A 17308-nucleotide genomic window follows, 5' to 3' on the forward strand; every position below is an offset into this window, starting at 1 on the left:
ATGCTTGGGGCGTGTTGAAAGGATAAACCCCAGCCCTGCAGTTGAATTATTGTGACTCAGTTTCCAAACCTCCCCATTTTGTCTCCCTGACTCATGCCGGCAGTCCGATACCAGGGGACAATTTCAGCAACGCTGGGTGTCAGGGAAGGTAATGGTTTGACAGCAATTGGAATGTGCACCTTTAAATGCTGTATCCGACTGAACACAGCACGTTTGGAGCCCTCTTGTGTTCCTTACATGGAGTGCCCGGTGCCGCCGGCTGGGCTGTGCTGGAAAGGCACGGGAGAGAAACAGCTGGGAGCGAAGCATCGCGGCACCCCTTCGGAACCCTCCCGGTCCCGGCAGTGCCCCGGTGAGCGGTGCCCCGGTGAGCGGTGCCCCGGTGGAGCAGTGCCCCGGTGAGCGGTGCCCCGGTGGAGCGGTGCCCCGGTGGAGCGGTGCCCCGGTGAGCGGTGCCCCGGTGGAGCGGTGCCCCGGTGAGCGGTGCCCCGGTGAGCGGTGCCCCGGTGCAGCAGCGCCCCGGTGGAGCGGTGCCCCGGTGGAGCGGCGCCCCGGTGAGCGGTGCCCCGGTGGAGCGGTGCCCCGGTGGAGCGGTGCCCCGGTGGAGCGGCGCCCCGGTGGATCAGTGCCCCGGTGAGCGGTGCCCCGGTGAGCAGTACCCTGGTGAGCAGTGCCCCGGTGGAGCGGTGCCCCGGTGAGCAGTACCCTGGTGGAGCGGTGCCCCGGTGGAGCAGTGCCCCGGTGAGCGGTGCCCTGGTGGAGCGGTGCCCTGGTGGAGCGGTGCCCCGGTGGAGCAGTTCCCCGGTGAGCGGTGCCCTGGTGGAGCAGTGCCCCGGTGAGCAGTGCCCCGGTGGAGCGGTGCCCCGGTGGAGCGGTGCCCCGGTGAAGCAGTGCCCTGGTGGAGCAGTGCCCCGGTGCAGCAGTGCCCCGGTGGAGCGGTGACCCGGTGGAGCAGTGCCCTGGTGAGCAGTGCCTCGGTGAGCGGTGCCCCGGTGGAGCGGTGCCCCGGTGGAGCAGTGCCCCGGTGGAGCGGTGCCCCGGTGGAGCAGTGCCCCGGTGAGCAGTACCCCGGTGGAGCGGTGCCCTGGTGAGCAGTGCCTCGCTGAGCAGTGCCCCGGTGAGCGGTGCCCCGGTGAGCGGTGCCCCGGTGGAGCGGTGCCTCTCGGTGGCCGCTCCCCGCACGGGCACAGCGCTGCCTGCGGCTCCCTTCCCGGTGCGCTGCCTGCGGGGCGGTGCGCGGCTCCCGCTTCCCCTCCTCGCACCGCCTCTGCCGCTGCCTCATTTCCTGCAGCGTAGGCGGAGGAGGAAGCTCTGTGCCCGCTTTCCTGCCCGGTTCGCCCCGCTCCCCTCCCGCCCGGCTCCACCGAGCCGCCTCCTGCCCTTCGAGATGCCGGTGAGCGGCTCCGCGCCCGGCGGCGGCAGCGCGGGCAGGAGGGAGCGGGCGGCGGGGCCGGGCCGGGGGCGACGGGGGCGATCCCGGGCCGGGGCAGGGGCTCTGCTCATTGCGGGGGGAAACGGGGGCTGCAGCTGCGGGGAGCGGGGAATGGCTCTCCATGGGAGCCTGCTGCAGGGCCACCGCCTTCCTCTTCCTTTTTCTCTTCCTCTTCCTTTTTCTCTTCCTCTTCCTTTTTCTCTTCCTTCTCTTCCTCTTCCTCCTCCCCCTGCCGGGACCCACCCGCGGCCGGGAGGGTGCGAGCCCCGGGGGAGAGGGCGGTCACAGCCGGGCTTTGCTCTGGCTTTGTTCGCACCACCTTCCCCTCAGTGCAATAAACTGCTTTTTACACCCAGCCCCTCCCAGTCACATCTTCCTCTGCCCCCCACGAAAGGGAGATGAGGGATTCCCAGTGGCCTGGCACAGCACATTGGAAAGAGCGTAAAACTGAACTTATTAGTTGTTTAAAATCGGCTTTCCAGGAAGAATTTGTTGTATGCAGAAAGCTGGTTTGTTTTTCACTTAAATCAGTTTTGTTGGGATTTTTTTTTTACTGCATTAAGCCTGGCTTTATTTATAATTATCTACTGTTAATACCCAGACATTAAATAAATAAATTACATGTTTTTTAATGACAACTAACTTTCAGTGCAATGCCCCAAAACTCAGGCAGGTGAGCAGGGCTGTTACCCCTTGGAGCTGCCAAGGTGGGGTCAGGCAGCCTGGGGATGAACTGTGCCTGCAGACCAACAATACAGATTTTATCCAATTTCCCGGTGCTTTCCTGGTCTTCACCAGAATGGCACCAAGATTTGGACCTAAATAGAAAATAGCAATTATTTGTGCAAGGATAAAATGCTGGAAGCATCATAACGAACTAGGCTGTGACTCCTGCTTGATGAAGACACATGATTGGAAATGGAAATGTCTATTTTCAGTAGGATCAATAACCAGCTCTCCCTGTCTCTAGGCTTACCACTCCACTTTAATGGACTCAGACACCAAGCTAATTGGGAACATGGCACTGTTACCCATCAGAAGCCAGTTCAAGGGCCCAGCACCTCGAGAAAGTAAGTTTATAATAATCTCTGAATTACTGAATGTAGCTCATCATCCCAGGGGCTGCTCTGAGCCAGCCCCAGCAAGAGTCACCAGTGGGAAATGGAAAGCTTTGCAGAGAGGGGGGAAGTTTTCAACTACTTCAGCTGTGCAAATGGTAGAAAATAATTATGCACAGATAATCGTGCCCCATGTTGAGTTGGTGGTTTCAGTAACCCGAGCCTCTGGTTGCTGTTCTGGTGCTTCCCCCTGTGCTCTGAGCAGGATTTTGAGGAGGCTGAGCTGGTGTGAAGCTGGTGTCAGAGGAAGTGGAGGTTTAGCTACAGAGAGCTCACACTCTGGGCTGCTCTGAGGGACAGCAGCACTCGGGGTGTGGGGCTGCAAAAACTGAAATGAAATTCCGACCCCAACAGGGCCCACAGGCAGCCAGGACAGATTCCCCTTCAACACCTGAACTTCCCAGGCGTGCTGTTCCCCAGAAATGTGGGTTCAGGTTGAACAAGGAAATGGAAAGGAAGTGTCTCTGGATTTAAGCAGTCAGATTCTCACTGTGTTCTGCTCCCCTCCTTTATTTGAAGAGGATAATGGAATCTGAGTGATTGTGCTTTCTCCAAAACCTTTTTTTCTATCATTTTATGATGTTAAAACTCTGATGAGTTACTCAAAAGTGGTGGAGAAGTGGGGAACTGCTGAATTGCTGCTGTTTGTGAAGTAACAGAGGGGAAGGAGAAGGTAGTAGGAAGCTTAAATATTACAGTCTGAACTCAGGGTGTTTCAGAAGTTTCTGTTATGTGGTGCTGACTTCTCCTTTTTGTAAATACCATGGTTTTGCTTTTGCAGTAATCCTTATTTATGTACTTCAGTGAGTAAAAGTTATCACAAATGTAGTGTAACAGTGCACTGCTTAACTCTGTATCTCTTTTCTATAGCTAAGGACACAGATATTATAGATGAAGCCATCTACTACTTCAAAGCTAATGTTTTCTTCAAAAATTATGAAATTAAGGTAATTTTTTGAGATACTGAGCATATTCTAGTTCTTTGGAGGGTTAGTGCTGTGAATGTAAATTTATTTTCAAGGAAGTAATTCCAGAAGATCACAAATTCCCCTTCCACTTAATCTTTAAAGTTGGGTAAATGTCATGAATTGCAAATCTCTCTCTCATGGGGAAACTGTAGCCCAAAATGGCTTGAATTCATTCCTGTTTCAGGCTTTATCAGTTCCACAAAGTTCTGTAATCTAAGAGTTCCTGCTCTTTTTTGCAGAATGAGGCTGACAGAACACTGATCTATGTCACCCTCTACATTTCTGAGTGCCTGAAAAAGCTGCAGAAGGTAAGAAAACTGAATTCCTGTGCAGGTGGGAAAAAGTCTGTTCTGAGGATTGCTCTAAGGAAAGGATTTCCTGATATTCCCCTTCCAGGGGAACAAATAATCCTGGAAGGAGATGTGCCATGGACCCCAGTCCCAGTTGTCAGAGCCTCAAATACTCCAAGGCTGTGGATATGCTGTGTTGCTCTTCTTGATTAATTTTCCCGTTCCAGATTTGTAAAATATTTGATTCTAATTCTCTGTCAGCTTTTGTTCATAACTGCTAACCCATTGTTTGCCTGGTTTTTCCAGTGTAACTCCAAAGGCCAGGGAGAGAAGGAGATGTACACACTGGGAATCACCAACTTCCCAATCCCAGGGGAGCCTGGCTTTCCTCTGAACGCCATTTACGCCAAACCTGCCAACAAGCAGGAGGAAGGTAAGGCTGACCCAGCGCCTCTGAGGGTCACACTTCATTAACTGCACTTAGAAAAATTACTTTAAATCTAAATCTTCTAAGTCCGCAGTCTGTCTTCTGAAGGCAGCACAAGCTGGATTTTCTGACCTCGAGGATTCCCCTGGTTCCATAGATAAATGGAGCTAATCAACTGAGCCAGCTGCAGCCTGCAGATATGGAATTCCCTCTCTGCTTTAAGCAGTGATGTCTGACATGTCTCTGTTAAATCCAGTTGGGGTTGGTGCTGCCCAGTTCACCCTGCTTTTGCTGTGCTGCTTTCAGAGGTGATGAGGGCCTACCTGCAGCAGCTGAGGCAAGAAACCGGCCTCCGCCTGTGTGACAAAGTGTTTGATCCTCAGAGCGACAAGCCAAGCAAGGTGAGAGTTCAGTGCCATCAGCACAGTCAGGGAGAGGCTGGGGGTGTTTGTTCAGCCTCGTGTGGACAGAAGGGAGATGATGGGTGAGGGTGACTCCAGCCAAGCCTGACTGAATTTACAGTGAAATGGCAGCTGCAGGTTATCAGTAAATGTAATCTGATGTGATATGACAGTGAGTGCCATTTCAAAAGCAGGGCAGTAATGAGAGGGGTCTGGCTCAGCTCTTCAAAGCACTGCACATCTGCTCGTGCCTGGGGTGGCAAAAGGAGTTCACAAGCACGAGAGGTGCTGTTTCTCTTCCCAGGCAGCTCTGCTTTGAGAGCTGCTTTGAAGTCGATTGTTTTGCCTCTGTCCAGATTGAAAATATCGCTAATCAATGAATGAGTCACCTCCTGAGTGTTCGTGTTTCATGGGCAAATGTGACTGCATTTCATGTTGAAATCACTTAGGCTAATTTACTTTCAAAGGCATAGCTTCCTGATGTATCTCTCATTTATGATTGGATTGGGATAAAATATAACAAAAGTAAAATAAGACAAAGTAGTTTCACATATTAATTCAAAATCCTGTAATATGAACTCATTGTGTCCATTCCTATTGTCTTGTTCACCTCAATTCAAGTGTGGAAAACTATCTGTAAAACTGGAGCCTTAATATTTGTTGTGTGTCAGAGATTGAATACTTTAAAATCAATGGAAACCACTTCTGATTTTCTGACTCTGTACTTCCTTCTGCAGTGGTGGATCTGCTTTGTGAAGAGGCAGTTCATGAACAAGAGTCTCTCAGGCCCTGGGCAGTGAAGCAAAGTGGCAACAACTTTAAGCATTTCCACAGCAAGATGTTTGAGTCTTTTGCCTTTGTTTTGGATACGTTTTGTACCAAGAAAAAATTAAGTGCTTATGAAGTAAAAAAAAAAAAAAAGAAAAAACCAAACCTGTCAATGAGTGATAGAGGGAGAGCAAAAAGATAAGTTGTGTAAGCAAATATTATTAAGCTGGTGCTTAATAAGTGATTTCTAACGCGCTGTTTCAGATGCAAGCTGCTTTGTAATCATGGCTACAGCATTTAAAACAGGGCTTGTATTTAAGAGAAGAAATGAAGAAATGGGCTTGGCTGTGGGGCACGGGAGCTGTGTCATTGCTCTGCTGGCTGGAGTCGGTGTCGTGTGTCCAGGGAAAACAGACCTCTCACGCTGTGTTGTCCAGTGCAGTGATTTTTACCTTGTTTTCAATAAAATTTGCTTGTAATTAACGTGGTAACTACTGTGTGTCTTATGGAGAGCCTTCAGAGAAAGCAAAGAGTTTTTTTCTTCTTGGTGAAAGGTTTTGGAGTGACCCAATTGTCACCGTCCAGGACTTGAGGGGAGCCACCAAGAGCCTGGAGTGCCAGGACAAGGGCAAATGTCTTCACACTGACAGAGGGCAGCTTTAGATTGGATTATGGGAAAAAATAAGAGGAAATGTAGTTTTGAACGGTCTTTTTCCTCCTTTAACAATTTTTATAGGCAGGAGCATCGTTATCTGAGAGACCTCAGACACATTTAGCTGCAGCAACCATCAGCGAATTGGCAAAAGGGGCGGATTCGGGAGCTATGGAGGCACGGGGAATGTGTGTCTCGCACCAGAGCACCTACAGGAGAGCGGATACCCCTCACGGCCCTGCCCATAACCGCTCTCCCCTCACGGCCCTGCCCACAACCGCTCTGCCCTCACGCCGTTCCCGCCTCCGCGAGGGGTCCTCAGCGCGGGCTGCCCTCCGCGCGCCTGTCGGGCCGCGCGGGCAACGCCTTGGCCGCCTATAGGCGGTGGCGCGCGAGGACCCCTGGGTGGCGCCATTTTGGAGTGGCGGCGGCGGCAGCTCCGTGCCCGGTGCCTCGCTCGGGGTCTCTCCCGGTTCCCCCCCGTCCCCTCCGTTCTGCCGGCGGCAGCATGAGTGTGGTGGAGCACGTGCGCGAGATGGCGGCCGCCGGGCTGCACTCGAACGTGCGGCTGCTCAGCGGGCTGCTCCTCACCATGAGCGGCAACAACCCGTGAGTGCCCCGCCGGCAGGGGGCGCGCGGCGCGGGCCGTGAGGGAGCGGGGCCGCCCCCGGGCTGTCCCTGTTTCTGTCCCTGGCCCGTTCTCTGCCCCTGGGCTGTCCCTGTTCCTGTCCTGACGCCTTCCCCTGTCCCTGTCCTCTGTCCCTGCCGGGGATGGAGCCCGCCTCTGTCCGGGTATCAGCACCAGCGTCCCTTTGGGGTACCCGCTAGAACATGGCAGAGAATCATAGGATCACTGAAGGGACCTTGAGGATTGTTTTGTTTCACCCCTCCTGCCTTGGGCAGGGACACTTTAGCTCTCCCAGGCTGCTCCAAGCCCCTCCAGCCTGGCCTTGGGCACTTCCAGGGATGGGGCAGCCACAGCTGCTCTGGGCAACCTGTGCCAGGGCCTCCCCACCCTCACAAGGAAGAATTTTTCCTAATATCCAATCTAAAGCTGTCTTATGGCAGTGTGAAGCCATTCCCCCTTGTCCTGGCACTCCAGGCCTTGTAAATTTTCTCTCTCCATGGTTTTTGCTGGCTCCCTTCAGGTCCTGGAGGGCCACAGTTGGCTCATTTGGTCTGCACAGATATTAGGAGTTTTATAGAAGGGGTTTTTATAATGTGGGAACAGGGATATAATGTAGGAAAAGCTGTACAAGGAGCTGAGTTGCCTTTTAAACTTGAGTCCCAAAGAACCTGTTCTTTTAAACTTGAGTTCAAACAAAAGTCTTCTGAAATCTGAGCAGGCTAAATGCTGGATCCTTAGCTAATAAAAGGTGAATAATCCCAGGAGAAAGTTGGTGCAGTGTAATGGATGTTTACAGCCTGTGGCTTGTTGCACTAGAGATGGGGGCAGTGGCCAAGCAGCCAAACATTGAGCTGCTGCTGCTGCTGAGGTGTCAGGAGTGGCTGCTGCATTTGTTTGCTTACAGATAACAGAAATTGGTGAGATAAGCCCTGTGTGAGGAGTCAGTGCTGTTACTCAGTGGTGCAGTGAGGGGGCTGCAGCAGCTGCAAGGTGAAGCCAGGCAAACCAAAGCCACAAACCCTTTGTTTCTGTAAGGTTTTGATTCTTTTGCAGCCATCTGACCTCAGCCTTTCTGTCTTGCAGGGAGCTGTTCTCTCCCTCTCAGAAGTACCAGCTCCTTGTGTACCATGCAGACTCCCTGTTCCACGACAAGGAGTACAGGAATGCTGTCAGCAAGTACACCATGGCCTTACAGCAGAAAAAAGCCTTAAGTAAAACCTCCAAAGTCAGGCCTTCCACTGGGAATGCTGCATCCACACCCCAGAGCCAGGTATTTGAGAATGGATAATGTGCTGCATCAAGTGATCACATTCCCCCTCCAGTCAATGTTGCTGAGTCAATATTCACAGAATCCCTGAAAGATGGAAAAGGTCCTTGAGGGTGAATCCCTGCCAGGTGCATCACTGACCACATCCCTGAGCATCACCTTCACACGTCTGCCAACCACCTCAGATTGTGCATTTATCATGTCAGATAAACCTGACATTCAAGGCTAATTGGTTGGGTAATATCTGGGGTGTTTTCTAATGCAAAACTTAAAATGGTCTCCAGCATGAAGTTTTTCTGTATGCTTTTAATACAGGGACAGTGTGAGCTAGCAGTGAGCTGCATTGTTAACTTACATGCACCAAATATTTTTCAGCACAGTGTAAATATTTATGAAGAAACCTTATTAAAATTTTCATACCTGGTTAAACCAACATCATATTTAAACATTTCTTTTCTGTTTCAGTGTTTACCATCAGAAATTGAAGTGAAATACAAAATGGCTGAATGTTACACAATGCTGAAGCAAGATAAAGATGCCATTGCTATTCTTGATGGGATTCCTTCCAGGCAGAGAACTCCAAAGGTGAATTCTGGCAGGTTTTTGTCAGTGTATCTCTAGGGCAGAACATATTATGTAGGTTTAATAGCTTTATGTCTTTTTCATTAGTTAAATATTGTTTGGTAGCATCCCCTAATTTTAAATTAGCTGATTTGGACCCTTTTCATTCAAATCATACCAATTTTGTATTTCCTCTGTTAGAAAGAATTTAAATAAAAAATGAGGGAAGTTAAATGTTTTGTGCATCTTTATTAACTTCTTGTATAGTTGGAGCAGTGGCAAATCCTTAAGAGGCTGGAGACTTTGGCAAGTACAAAGTTTGCTAGTGCTCCATCTTTTAAAATCTTTTAATCCTTTTCAACAACAGTTTAGATAATGTTAAATATTTAGATCCCCTTGTGGTCTGCAGTGCCAAATCTGTGGAGTCTTTGCTTGCTGGCTCTGCTACTCAGCAGGGCTTAAAAGATTAACACATCAGATCAGTCAGCTGTGTTTCATGTTAAATTGTCCTAGAAGTGTACAGGCTTAAACTCCTGTTAATGTCAGAGTGTTCTGACCAACTTGCAGAGCACAAAAAGAAGAAAAGATTGAGAAAAGCAAACTTTTTGCCTATATAGGCCAGTAAATGAAGTGCTGCATCAGAAAGCAGCTACTTGTGTTGTGAGGAGCTCAGATAATTTCTGTTCTTTGGTCACTCATGGCTCCACTGAGAAGCTGAATGGAAACTCTCTGACTTGCTGAGCTAATTCAAACACTTCCATGGACACAGAGATTCCTGGAAGGGACTGATGAAGGGATGCACAGATCCTTCTTGGCATTGTGTACTTGCCCATCTTTTGACTTCTTTGCTGCAAAACACAGATTTCAAGGTGCACTGTGTACCTATAAAATAATGTAGATTTTATTTCTGTGCTCAGAAAGAAGCCACAGTTTTCATTTTGTCCTATATGGTACCTTAGAGTGTTCTCAGAAATGCAGGTTATGTTGTCTTCTGCCCAGAGCAGAGGCAGGCAGGCCTGAGGACAGAGTTGTGACCTTTCTGAGTGGTTCTTTGTGCCTCACACTCGGCTGTCCCCACGTTTCTGCTGCCTGCAGATCAACATGATGCTGGCAAACCTGTACAAGAAGGCCGGCCAGGAGCGCTCCTCGGTGACGAGCTACAAGGAGGTGCTGAGGCAGTGTCCCTTGGCCCTGGATGCCATCCTGGGTGGGTGTCTGCACTCTGTCTGCACTCTCAGTGCTCAGCCCTGGTAAAATTTTAATTACACTGCTGTAGCTGTCTTGCATTTGCATGTCATTACCACATTATAGAAGTTGTAGCAAGCGCTGTAATCAGCTGCTTGTGCTTGTCAGGGGATGGAGTTTCTGCCCCTCAGACAGTTTGTATCAAAAGCAGTTTTGGGTGGCTGAGACTGACGTGTGAACCCCTCTAAACTGATGTGTGAACCCCTCTGTACAGGTTTGCTCTCACTGTCAGTGAAGGGAGCAGAAGTGGCCTCCATGACCATCAACATCATCCAGAGCATTCCCAACCTGGACTGGCTCTCGGTGTGGATCAAGGCTTACGCCTTTGTGCATACTGGAGACAACACCAGAGCCATAAACACCATTTGGTAAGAGCTGGAAGAGCGTGGTGCAATCAAAGAATACATAAATTCTTATCTATAATGATATTCAAAGTGTCATTTATAAATAACAGGCATTTCTTTTCCCTTTAAGCTCTTTAGAGAAGAAGTCATTGCTGAGGGATAATGTGGACTTGCTGGGGAGCTTAGCAGACCTGTACTTCAGAGCTGGAGATAATAAAAACTCTATCCTGAAATTTGAACAAGCACAAATGCTGGATCCTTACCTAATAAAAGGTGAGTAAATCCTGAGAGAAGGTTGATCTGAGCAGTAACATGCAGTGGAATATTGTATATTGTGTCCCCAGCTTTCAGTTCAGAATTGACATTCAGAAGCTACATGTCGTGAACCCTTCTAGGTATTTGCACAGTTTAAAGTTGGTGTTTGTGGGTTTTGTGGCTTTTTTTTCTTGTGAATGAACTTTCTATTTCTTGAGGATTGATCCTCCACTGTGTCTCTTTAGGAATGGATGTTTATGGTTATTTATTGGCACGGGAGGGTCGGCTGGAGGATGTGGAGAACTTGGGCTGCCGGCTCTTCAACATTTCTGACCAGCATGCAGAGCCCTGGGTGGTGTCTGGGTGAGTTTCCTTTCCTTTCTCTCCTCAGCTCTGGATTTGCTGAATGTAGTGGGTTAGAGCTGACACAGTGGGTTCAGCTTGTTTTATTCAGAAGGTGCTTTTCTATCCTGTCTGTTGTGTTCCTGGGTAACTTATATTAGCTCTCTGCAAATATCTATTGTGGTTTTTTCAGTATGTTAAATTTAGAGTTACACATCCGTGCAATACCAACAATATATTAAATAGTAACAGTTTTAATATCTATATGAGGGTGTTTTAAATTTCTGAAGAAGTTTTTTTTCTTAAGTTCAAATGCAGGAAGTTCAAATACAAGTTCAGAACCCCGTGACTGCACACAGGCACTGCAGGCAGTGATGTTTACAGTCCCTCTCCTTTCTCTGTAGGTGTCACAGTTTCTACAGCAAACGCTACTCCCGTGCCTTGTACCTGGGAGCCAAAGCAATCCAGCTGAACAGCAACAGTGTGCAGGCTCTGCTGCTGAAGGGAGCTGCCCTGAGGAACATGGGCCGGGTGCAGGAGGCCATCATCCACTTCAGGGAGGCCATCAGGCTGGCGCCCTGCCGCCTGGACTGCTACGAGGGTGAGCCCTGGGCAGGGAGGCAGGGCTGCTGCTGTGCTGGGGGTGAGGCGAGGGAGTGCACAGCAGTTCTTGCCTCTGTAAATAACTGTTACCCCAAAACCTACGGTGTGATCAGGGAGGGATGTGAGAGAATGTGTGGGTTTGTAAGAACGATGTTCAAAAAGGGGTTTTCTTGGTTTTTGTGTTGTTTAATTTGGAGTTAAACAAACTTGGGCACTTTGAGCAGCTCAGTTTTGGATGATGACGTTAGCTGATGGTTAGTTCTGCTGGGAGCTTTGTTTTGTTGTATTTGTTTAAATATTTAAATCTGGCTGATCTCAACAGCAGCTTCAAGTAGTGAAGAGTCCAGGCGAAGTATTAATTCTCTCAGTATTGGAATTGGACAGAAACATTAGATGAGGTGTACTTAGGATTGGAGGTTTTTTTCAGTGCCTGACCATTAATGAACATCAAGTCAATTATCTGTAGAATGAATATGTTGACAAGCACAGATTCACTTTCTCAATTGCAATTTGTATTTGCTTATTGGAGTGTCAGCTGTTCAGCACCTGAGTGCTCCTAAGTGCAGATAACAGTGAGGGCTGAGTGCCTGTGGTGCTGGCTCAGCCCCTGAAGTGTTTCCATGTGACCCCCCCAGGTCTCATCGAGTGTTACCTGGCGTCCAACAGCATCCGTGAGGCCATGGTGATGGCAAACAACGTGTACAAAACCCTGGGGGCAAACGCACAGACCCTCACCCTGCTGGCCACAGTCTGCCTGGAGGACCCAGTCACGCAGGAAAAGGCAAAAACATTGCTGGACAAAGCTCTCACACAAAGACCTGACTACATTAAAGCTGTGGTAAAGAAAGCAGAACTTCTCAGTAAGTTCCTTTTTCCCCCTGTGTTCGTTTGTTTAAAGGTACCTTTGTACATGAAAGGTGTCCTGGAGCCACATCCATGTGGGGCATGTGACAGTGCTGGTACAGCCCAGGGGTTTAGCAGTTCTGTCCTGAAGGAAAAATCTCAGGAATTAATTGCATCCAGCAGCTGATAATACATTTAAAGCAATTGCAAACAAAATGTTTTGGCTTCAAAGCAGATGTAATTGTGAATGTAACAGCTATTGCAACAAAAAGTCATTGTTTAGAGTTAATCTTGCAAGAAGTAGAGCCCTGCTGCACTGACAGCTCTAGAGGGACGATAGCCTTGTGTTGGCAAGACCATGAACGTTGTGACTCTTTATAGATTTGCCTCAGCTGTTGATTAAAGCAGTGTTTTTGCCTGTGGCCAGGCAGAGAGCAGAAGTATGAGGATGGGATTGCCCTGCTGAGGAATGCCCTGGCCAACCAGAGCGACTGCGTCCTGCACCGCATCCTGGGCGACTTCCTGGTGGCTGTCAACGAGTACCAGGAGGCCATGGACCAGTACAGCATTGCCCTGAGGTAAAGCAGCCCTGGCCTGCAGGGGGTGTGACAGCCACTCCTCAGCTCCTCGGGGTAAACAGATGAGCTGCTGATTGATCAGGGTGAGAGTCAGGGGTGGCTTTGTGTCATTCTCCATTAAAGTAACACAACCACACAAATGCCACCCTGTTCATGAATTGGTTGGTCTTAAGATTTCAAACTGAGAAGTGCAAAATATAGGGACTGTGTTAATGCTAAATATGTTACTAGGCTTGTGATTCCTTGACTAACAAAAGGATTAAGGCATGGAATTATTTATAGTTATTAATTATTTTATAGTCAGACTTTAGGATCCATTCCTTTACACGAGAAGGTGCATATAGAAATGAGCTGTTCTGTAAATTTAAATAGTATGATTCAACTTAACATAATCTAAATGCTATTTTAGGGTGTTACTTTTTAAAATATTCCCATATTTTGATTGCAACATCTTCAATTTGCCTTAAACCCAGCACTTTATGTCCCCTGCAAACTTGCATAGCTTAAATGGGTCAGCTGGTTTTTGCCTGCTTAGATTATATTTAGGCAAAGTCATTTAAATTTTTACTGCTTTCATGTTACTTTATAATTAGTATTGCTGGGAGAGGTGACTAAGTTTTCTGGAAGAGTGGGATGTTTAGATAAATGCATTCTTGGGGATCAGAACTGTTTTATAAAGAGATTTAAGACTCAGTGTTACAGCAGCTCAAGGGGAACTTGCATCATCATCTAAAATAAGCCTGATGATGTTAAACAGGAAGTGCAGACAACAGGATGAGATTTTCTTGTTACTCTTTACTCTGAGGCCACAAAGACAAAGAAGTTTCAAGACAATGCTTTATTTTTGTTCCTTTCTTCAGTTTGGATCCAAATGATCAGAAGTCACTGGAAGGATTGCAGAAAATGGAGAAAGAGGAAAGTCCAACAGATGCCACCCAGGAGGAAGATGTGGATGACATGGAGGGGAGTGGAGAAGAGGGGGACCTGGAGGGCAGTGACAGTGAAGCAGCTCAGTGGGCAGATCAGGAACAGTGGTTTGGGATGCAGTAAAAGCCTCCTGCTGCTTCTTTTGGCACTGGAACACACCACTAGGGCCACTCTTCTCAGAAGAACAGGAACTATGGGTTTTTTTCAGTAATAAAGGACTTTTTTTGTTTTAATAGACTCTGAAACCAATTAATAGTTCTGTGCATCTCAATACTGTGGAGATCCTTGATGCTTCTTATTTATTAAGTATACAGGACTAACTGCATCCAAGGCTATTTACAACTTCCATTTTGAAAAATTCCTGCTAGAACTAAAACCATCAGAATCTGAGGTGTGTAATGAGCCTTTTGTTTGTGATGAAGACAATGTCTGAGTTCTGTCCAGGGCTGAGTGCTTGGGCAAGTTGTAAATCCAGTGGTTTGTACTCCTTTGTGGGAAAGGCCTTGCTCATGTGTGTGCAGCCATTTGAGTCTGGGGGAGCTGCTCCCAGAGTGTGGCTGAAGCAGCACTTTCCTTTTGCTCTGTTGGTTGAGTTAATTTGTCTTTTTCTGGGGCATTACCTGTGCTGTCCAGGATAAATTTGGGACAATAGGCAACCTGGACTTGCTGGACACTTTTTGTAGCTGATTTCTCTGTGTACAGAATTGAGCCAGTGGTGGAGAATTAAAGTTATTTCCTCAACCCTTACTAAACCCTGCAATCACTTTAAGTCTGTACATGAGCATTTATTTTAAAATGCAGTTTAGTTTTATTTCAGTATGTTCCTGGAAGGTTTTGCAGCAGTGACTCAAAGCACTTTACATTCTGTGTACAGCACTGACATTTAAAATGCTATAAAAAGAATTAATCCCTCTTCCCTTGCACTGCTGGAGAAATGTTAAATTATGCAAATACACATATTGTCCTGCTTTTTCCATGTTTATATACTTCCTGGCTTTGTCAGGTAATTTTTGAATTCATGTCTTTTTCTCTCACCTTTTAAAACAAATTTGCTTCATGTACAAATTTCCAACCTGAGCATTTCAAGGGTGAACTGCTTTGGGTAATCTAGAAACTGTTTCAGTTCTGTGGGCTTGATGTGTGGGAAGAGGAATTACTTATTTTTCTTACAGTTCTGATTTCCTTAGTCTTTACCAAAATGTGGTTTTATAATCTTTGTATCGAGAGTTTGATTCCTTTTGTATTTATTTTGTTACCACAGGTATGCTGGAGCACACAGACTTTTTAGACAGCTAAAAAAATAATTTTGAGTATCAGTTGGAGGAAAAATGGCTTTGTTACAAACACATGACGTGGAAAAGAAGCTTCTCCCTGAAAGGCAGATAAGGGTAGAAGATCCCTCTGTGATGTTGTATGAAAAATGCACAACAAAAGAGGCAGAATATTGTCTGTTTTGGAAATGTTCTGGTGTGTCGTGGCCTACAGAGGAGGAGACCAATAGTTCATCCATTTAAGCAAAGCAAACAGCTGCTTGTCTGTTCTCTCTGGAATTCTGTGGGCTTGAGAGTTTCCAAAACACCCAAGTGGGTTCTGGTTCCCTGAAGGTGCTGGGGGAAGAGCAGCAAAGCAAAGCTGTCCTGGCACTTGTGCTGGCCTGAGCTGCTCCTGCTCTGCAGTGAGCACATCCACCAAGTGTGCAGCATCTCAGGGACAGCAAATATTTCATTAATGACTTGTGGCAGAGGAGAGCCCTTGTCCTGTGCATCTCTTTGCTGTGGGATGCAGTGAATGGATTTCAGCTCATCACATGTCTCATAACAGAAAAAACATGCAAGATATTCAAAGCTTCTATTTTTATATAAAAAAGTTTTGCTTTCTCCTCACACTCAGCATTCACCAGCTGAAAGCTGGGTAGCTGCATTTGCTTTCCAGTTGTATTCCAGACCTCTGCTGGGAATGAAAATGGAGTTGTTTGTGTTACTAAACTAAAGGCAGGATACATTTAATTGATGAGGAGTATATGAGGTATGTGCTGTATTCTTCAGCCATTTCATTCTAATGTTTCCTTTGAATAGGTCATTCATTTCAGGTGGAAACCACTGGCTTTGCACATTTCTCTGAAGTATTTAGAGGAGGAAACTGGAGAGCCACAGTTCTATTGAAACCATTTTGTAGTGTGTTTGTAGATAATCTGATCATCTCTGCTTTTAGAACAGGCAGGAAACGAAAACGACTTCAAGATGAGTCCTTGGGTGCAGCTTGAGCAAACAAGTCCAGGCACAGCTCAGAACACCCAGAGATGGCTGTCAAAAGGGATTTGTATCCTCACAGCTTTGGTTTTCTGAGAACTTGGGTCCTTACTGGAAATGGGGAGTTGGGAGAGCCTGCAGGTGCAGCCTGGTGAGTACCTGATGGGTTTATGAGCTGAGTGTGATCTTTGCTAAGAGTTGCACTGTGGCTGTGGAGCTCTGAGGTGCTACACATGCTGAGATTGTAAAGAAAGATATATTTGGCCCTCACTTCAGAATTCTGGAGGGATTCTGCTTGGCTATTAATGAGCCTTCATTACTGCTTTAATTTTAGAATGTGATCTGTGGTTCTGCAGAGGTCTGGTACTCTCCAGTGCAGTTACAGGCATTTAGTTCAGGGAATATAACAATTAGCCCTTAATAAGCAGCTGACCTCATTCCCTGCCTCAGTCACATGCTCTGCACCCGAGAGGAAAAGATCACAAAGGCAAGAACTGAAGTTCAGGCTCTGTTAGATCAGTGATGGAAGTGGAGCAGTTGGGACATGAGGCAGGAAATGTGTTGCCATCCAGTTGTACTGTGAAGTGTTGGTGTGTCTGAGGTGCTGGGTAAGGGCAGAGTGCTCCTGTTTGCCTGAAATCCTGGAATTTAAACCACATATTTCATTTCCAACTTTTAACTCTCCTACTTTAACAGGAAGTGATGGGAAAGGGACAGAATTTCTTCAGACTGTACACAGACTTGGCTAAGGGCTAAAAGGCTGAATTGACCAGAGTCTGAGGGCAGCACACATTCATGGTGTGCTTAGAAATTGCCTAAATAATGCATTTACACCTATCATGTGCTGCTAACACCTGCAATACTGGCAGTGTTTCCAGTTCTGAAGATTTCTAGATCATGGAAATTCAGGAATTGTGAAGCAGAAATAAAGGAGGGACTGAGGATTGCTGGCCAGGATCAGTGTTCTCTGCTGAACTGAGGTGCTGCTTTTGCTGCTGCTGCTGCTGCTTACAGAGAGATTAACTAGGACTTCCCCCCCTTTCAGTAACTGTCTTCCTCATTAAGCCTCTTTGTGTGGTGATTCTTCCCTTCTTGCTTTTCAGGAGCTCAGTGATGTGGAAACTGATCCAGGCAGGGCAGAAGCAGGCAGGATTTCTGATTCAGCAAACCTTACTCCCTCACTTAGATCTCAGTGGTAAGGAAATCTGAAAAGCTGTGTCTGCCATTCTTATTTCAAGTTACACAAACATACCACAACCAAATATATTTTAAAAACCCAAATCTGTCTTAAATTTAGTGACCTTAGGAGGGCTTAAACTCAGTATAAACCTGTGATTTCAAACTAAATAGTCTTAGTTGGTTAAAATGTCCTGTGGAAGCTGGCCAAGAGGAGGCAAGGATGTATATAAG

The 17308-nt window shown here is 47.3% G+C and overlaps 2 protein-coding genes across 2 annotated transcripts; both read left to right on the top strand.

The window, feature by feature from the left end:
- Positions 1-93: 93 nt before the first annotated feature.
- Positions 94-5887, top strand: ARPC3 (actin related protein 2/3 complex subunit 3). Its single transcript, XM_058037234.1, has 8 exons — positions 94-148; positions 1065-1393; positions 2403-2502; positions 3421-3497; positions 3758-3826; positions 4115-4241; positions 4542-4636; positions 5374-5887. Exons 1-8 carry the CDS (start codon positions 94-96, stop codon positions 5434-5436), a joined length of 915 nt encoding a protein of 304 aa, XP_057893217.1. The 3' UTR covers positions 5437-5887.
- Positions 5888-6472: 585 nt separating this feature from the next.
- On the top strand, positions 6473-17306 carry ANAPC7 (anaphase promoting complex subunit 7). The gene is made up of 11 exons (XM_058036836.1): positions 6473-6665; positions 7768-7954; positions 8417-8536; positions 9608-9719; positions 9972-10125; positions 10232-10374; positions 10602-10719; positions 11103-11299; positions 11937-12161; positions 12572-12722; positions 13583-17306. Exons 1-11 carry the CDS (start codon positions 6565-6567, stop codon positions 13770-13772), a joined length of 1698 nt encoding a protein of 565 aa, XP_057892819.1. The 5' UTR covers positions 6473-6564; the 3' UTR covers positions 13773-17306.
- The last annotated feature ends 2 nt before the right edge of the window (positions 17307-17308 follow it).

The sequence above is a fragment of the Melospiza georgiana genome, chromosome 18 (genome assembly GCF_028018845.1).
Source record: "Melospiza georgiana isolate bMelGeo1 chromosome 18, bMelGeo1.pri, whole genome shotgun sequence".
Taxonomy (NCBI): Eukaryota; Metazoa; Chordata; class Aves; order Passeriformes; family Passerellidae; genus Melospiza; species Melospiza georgiana.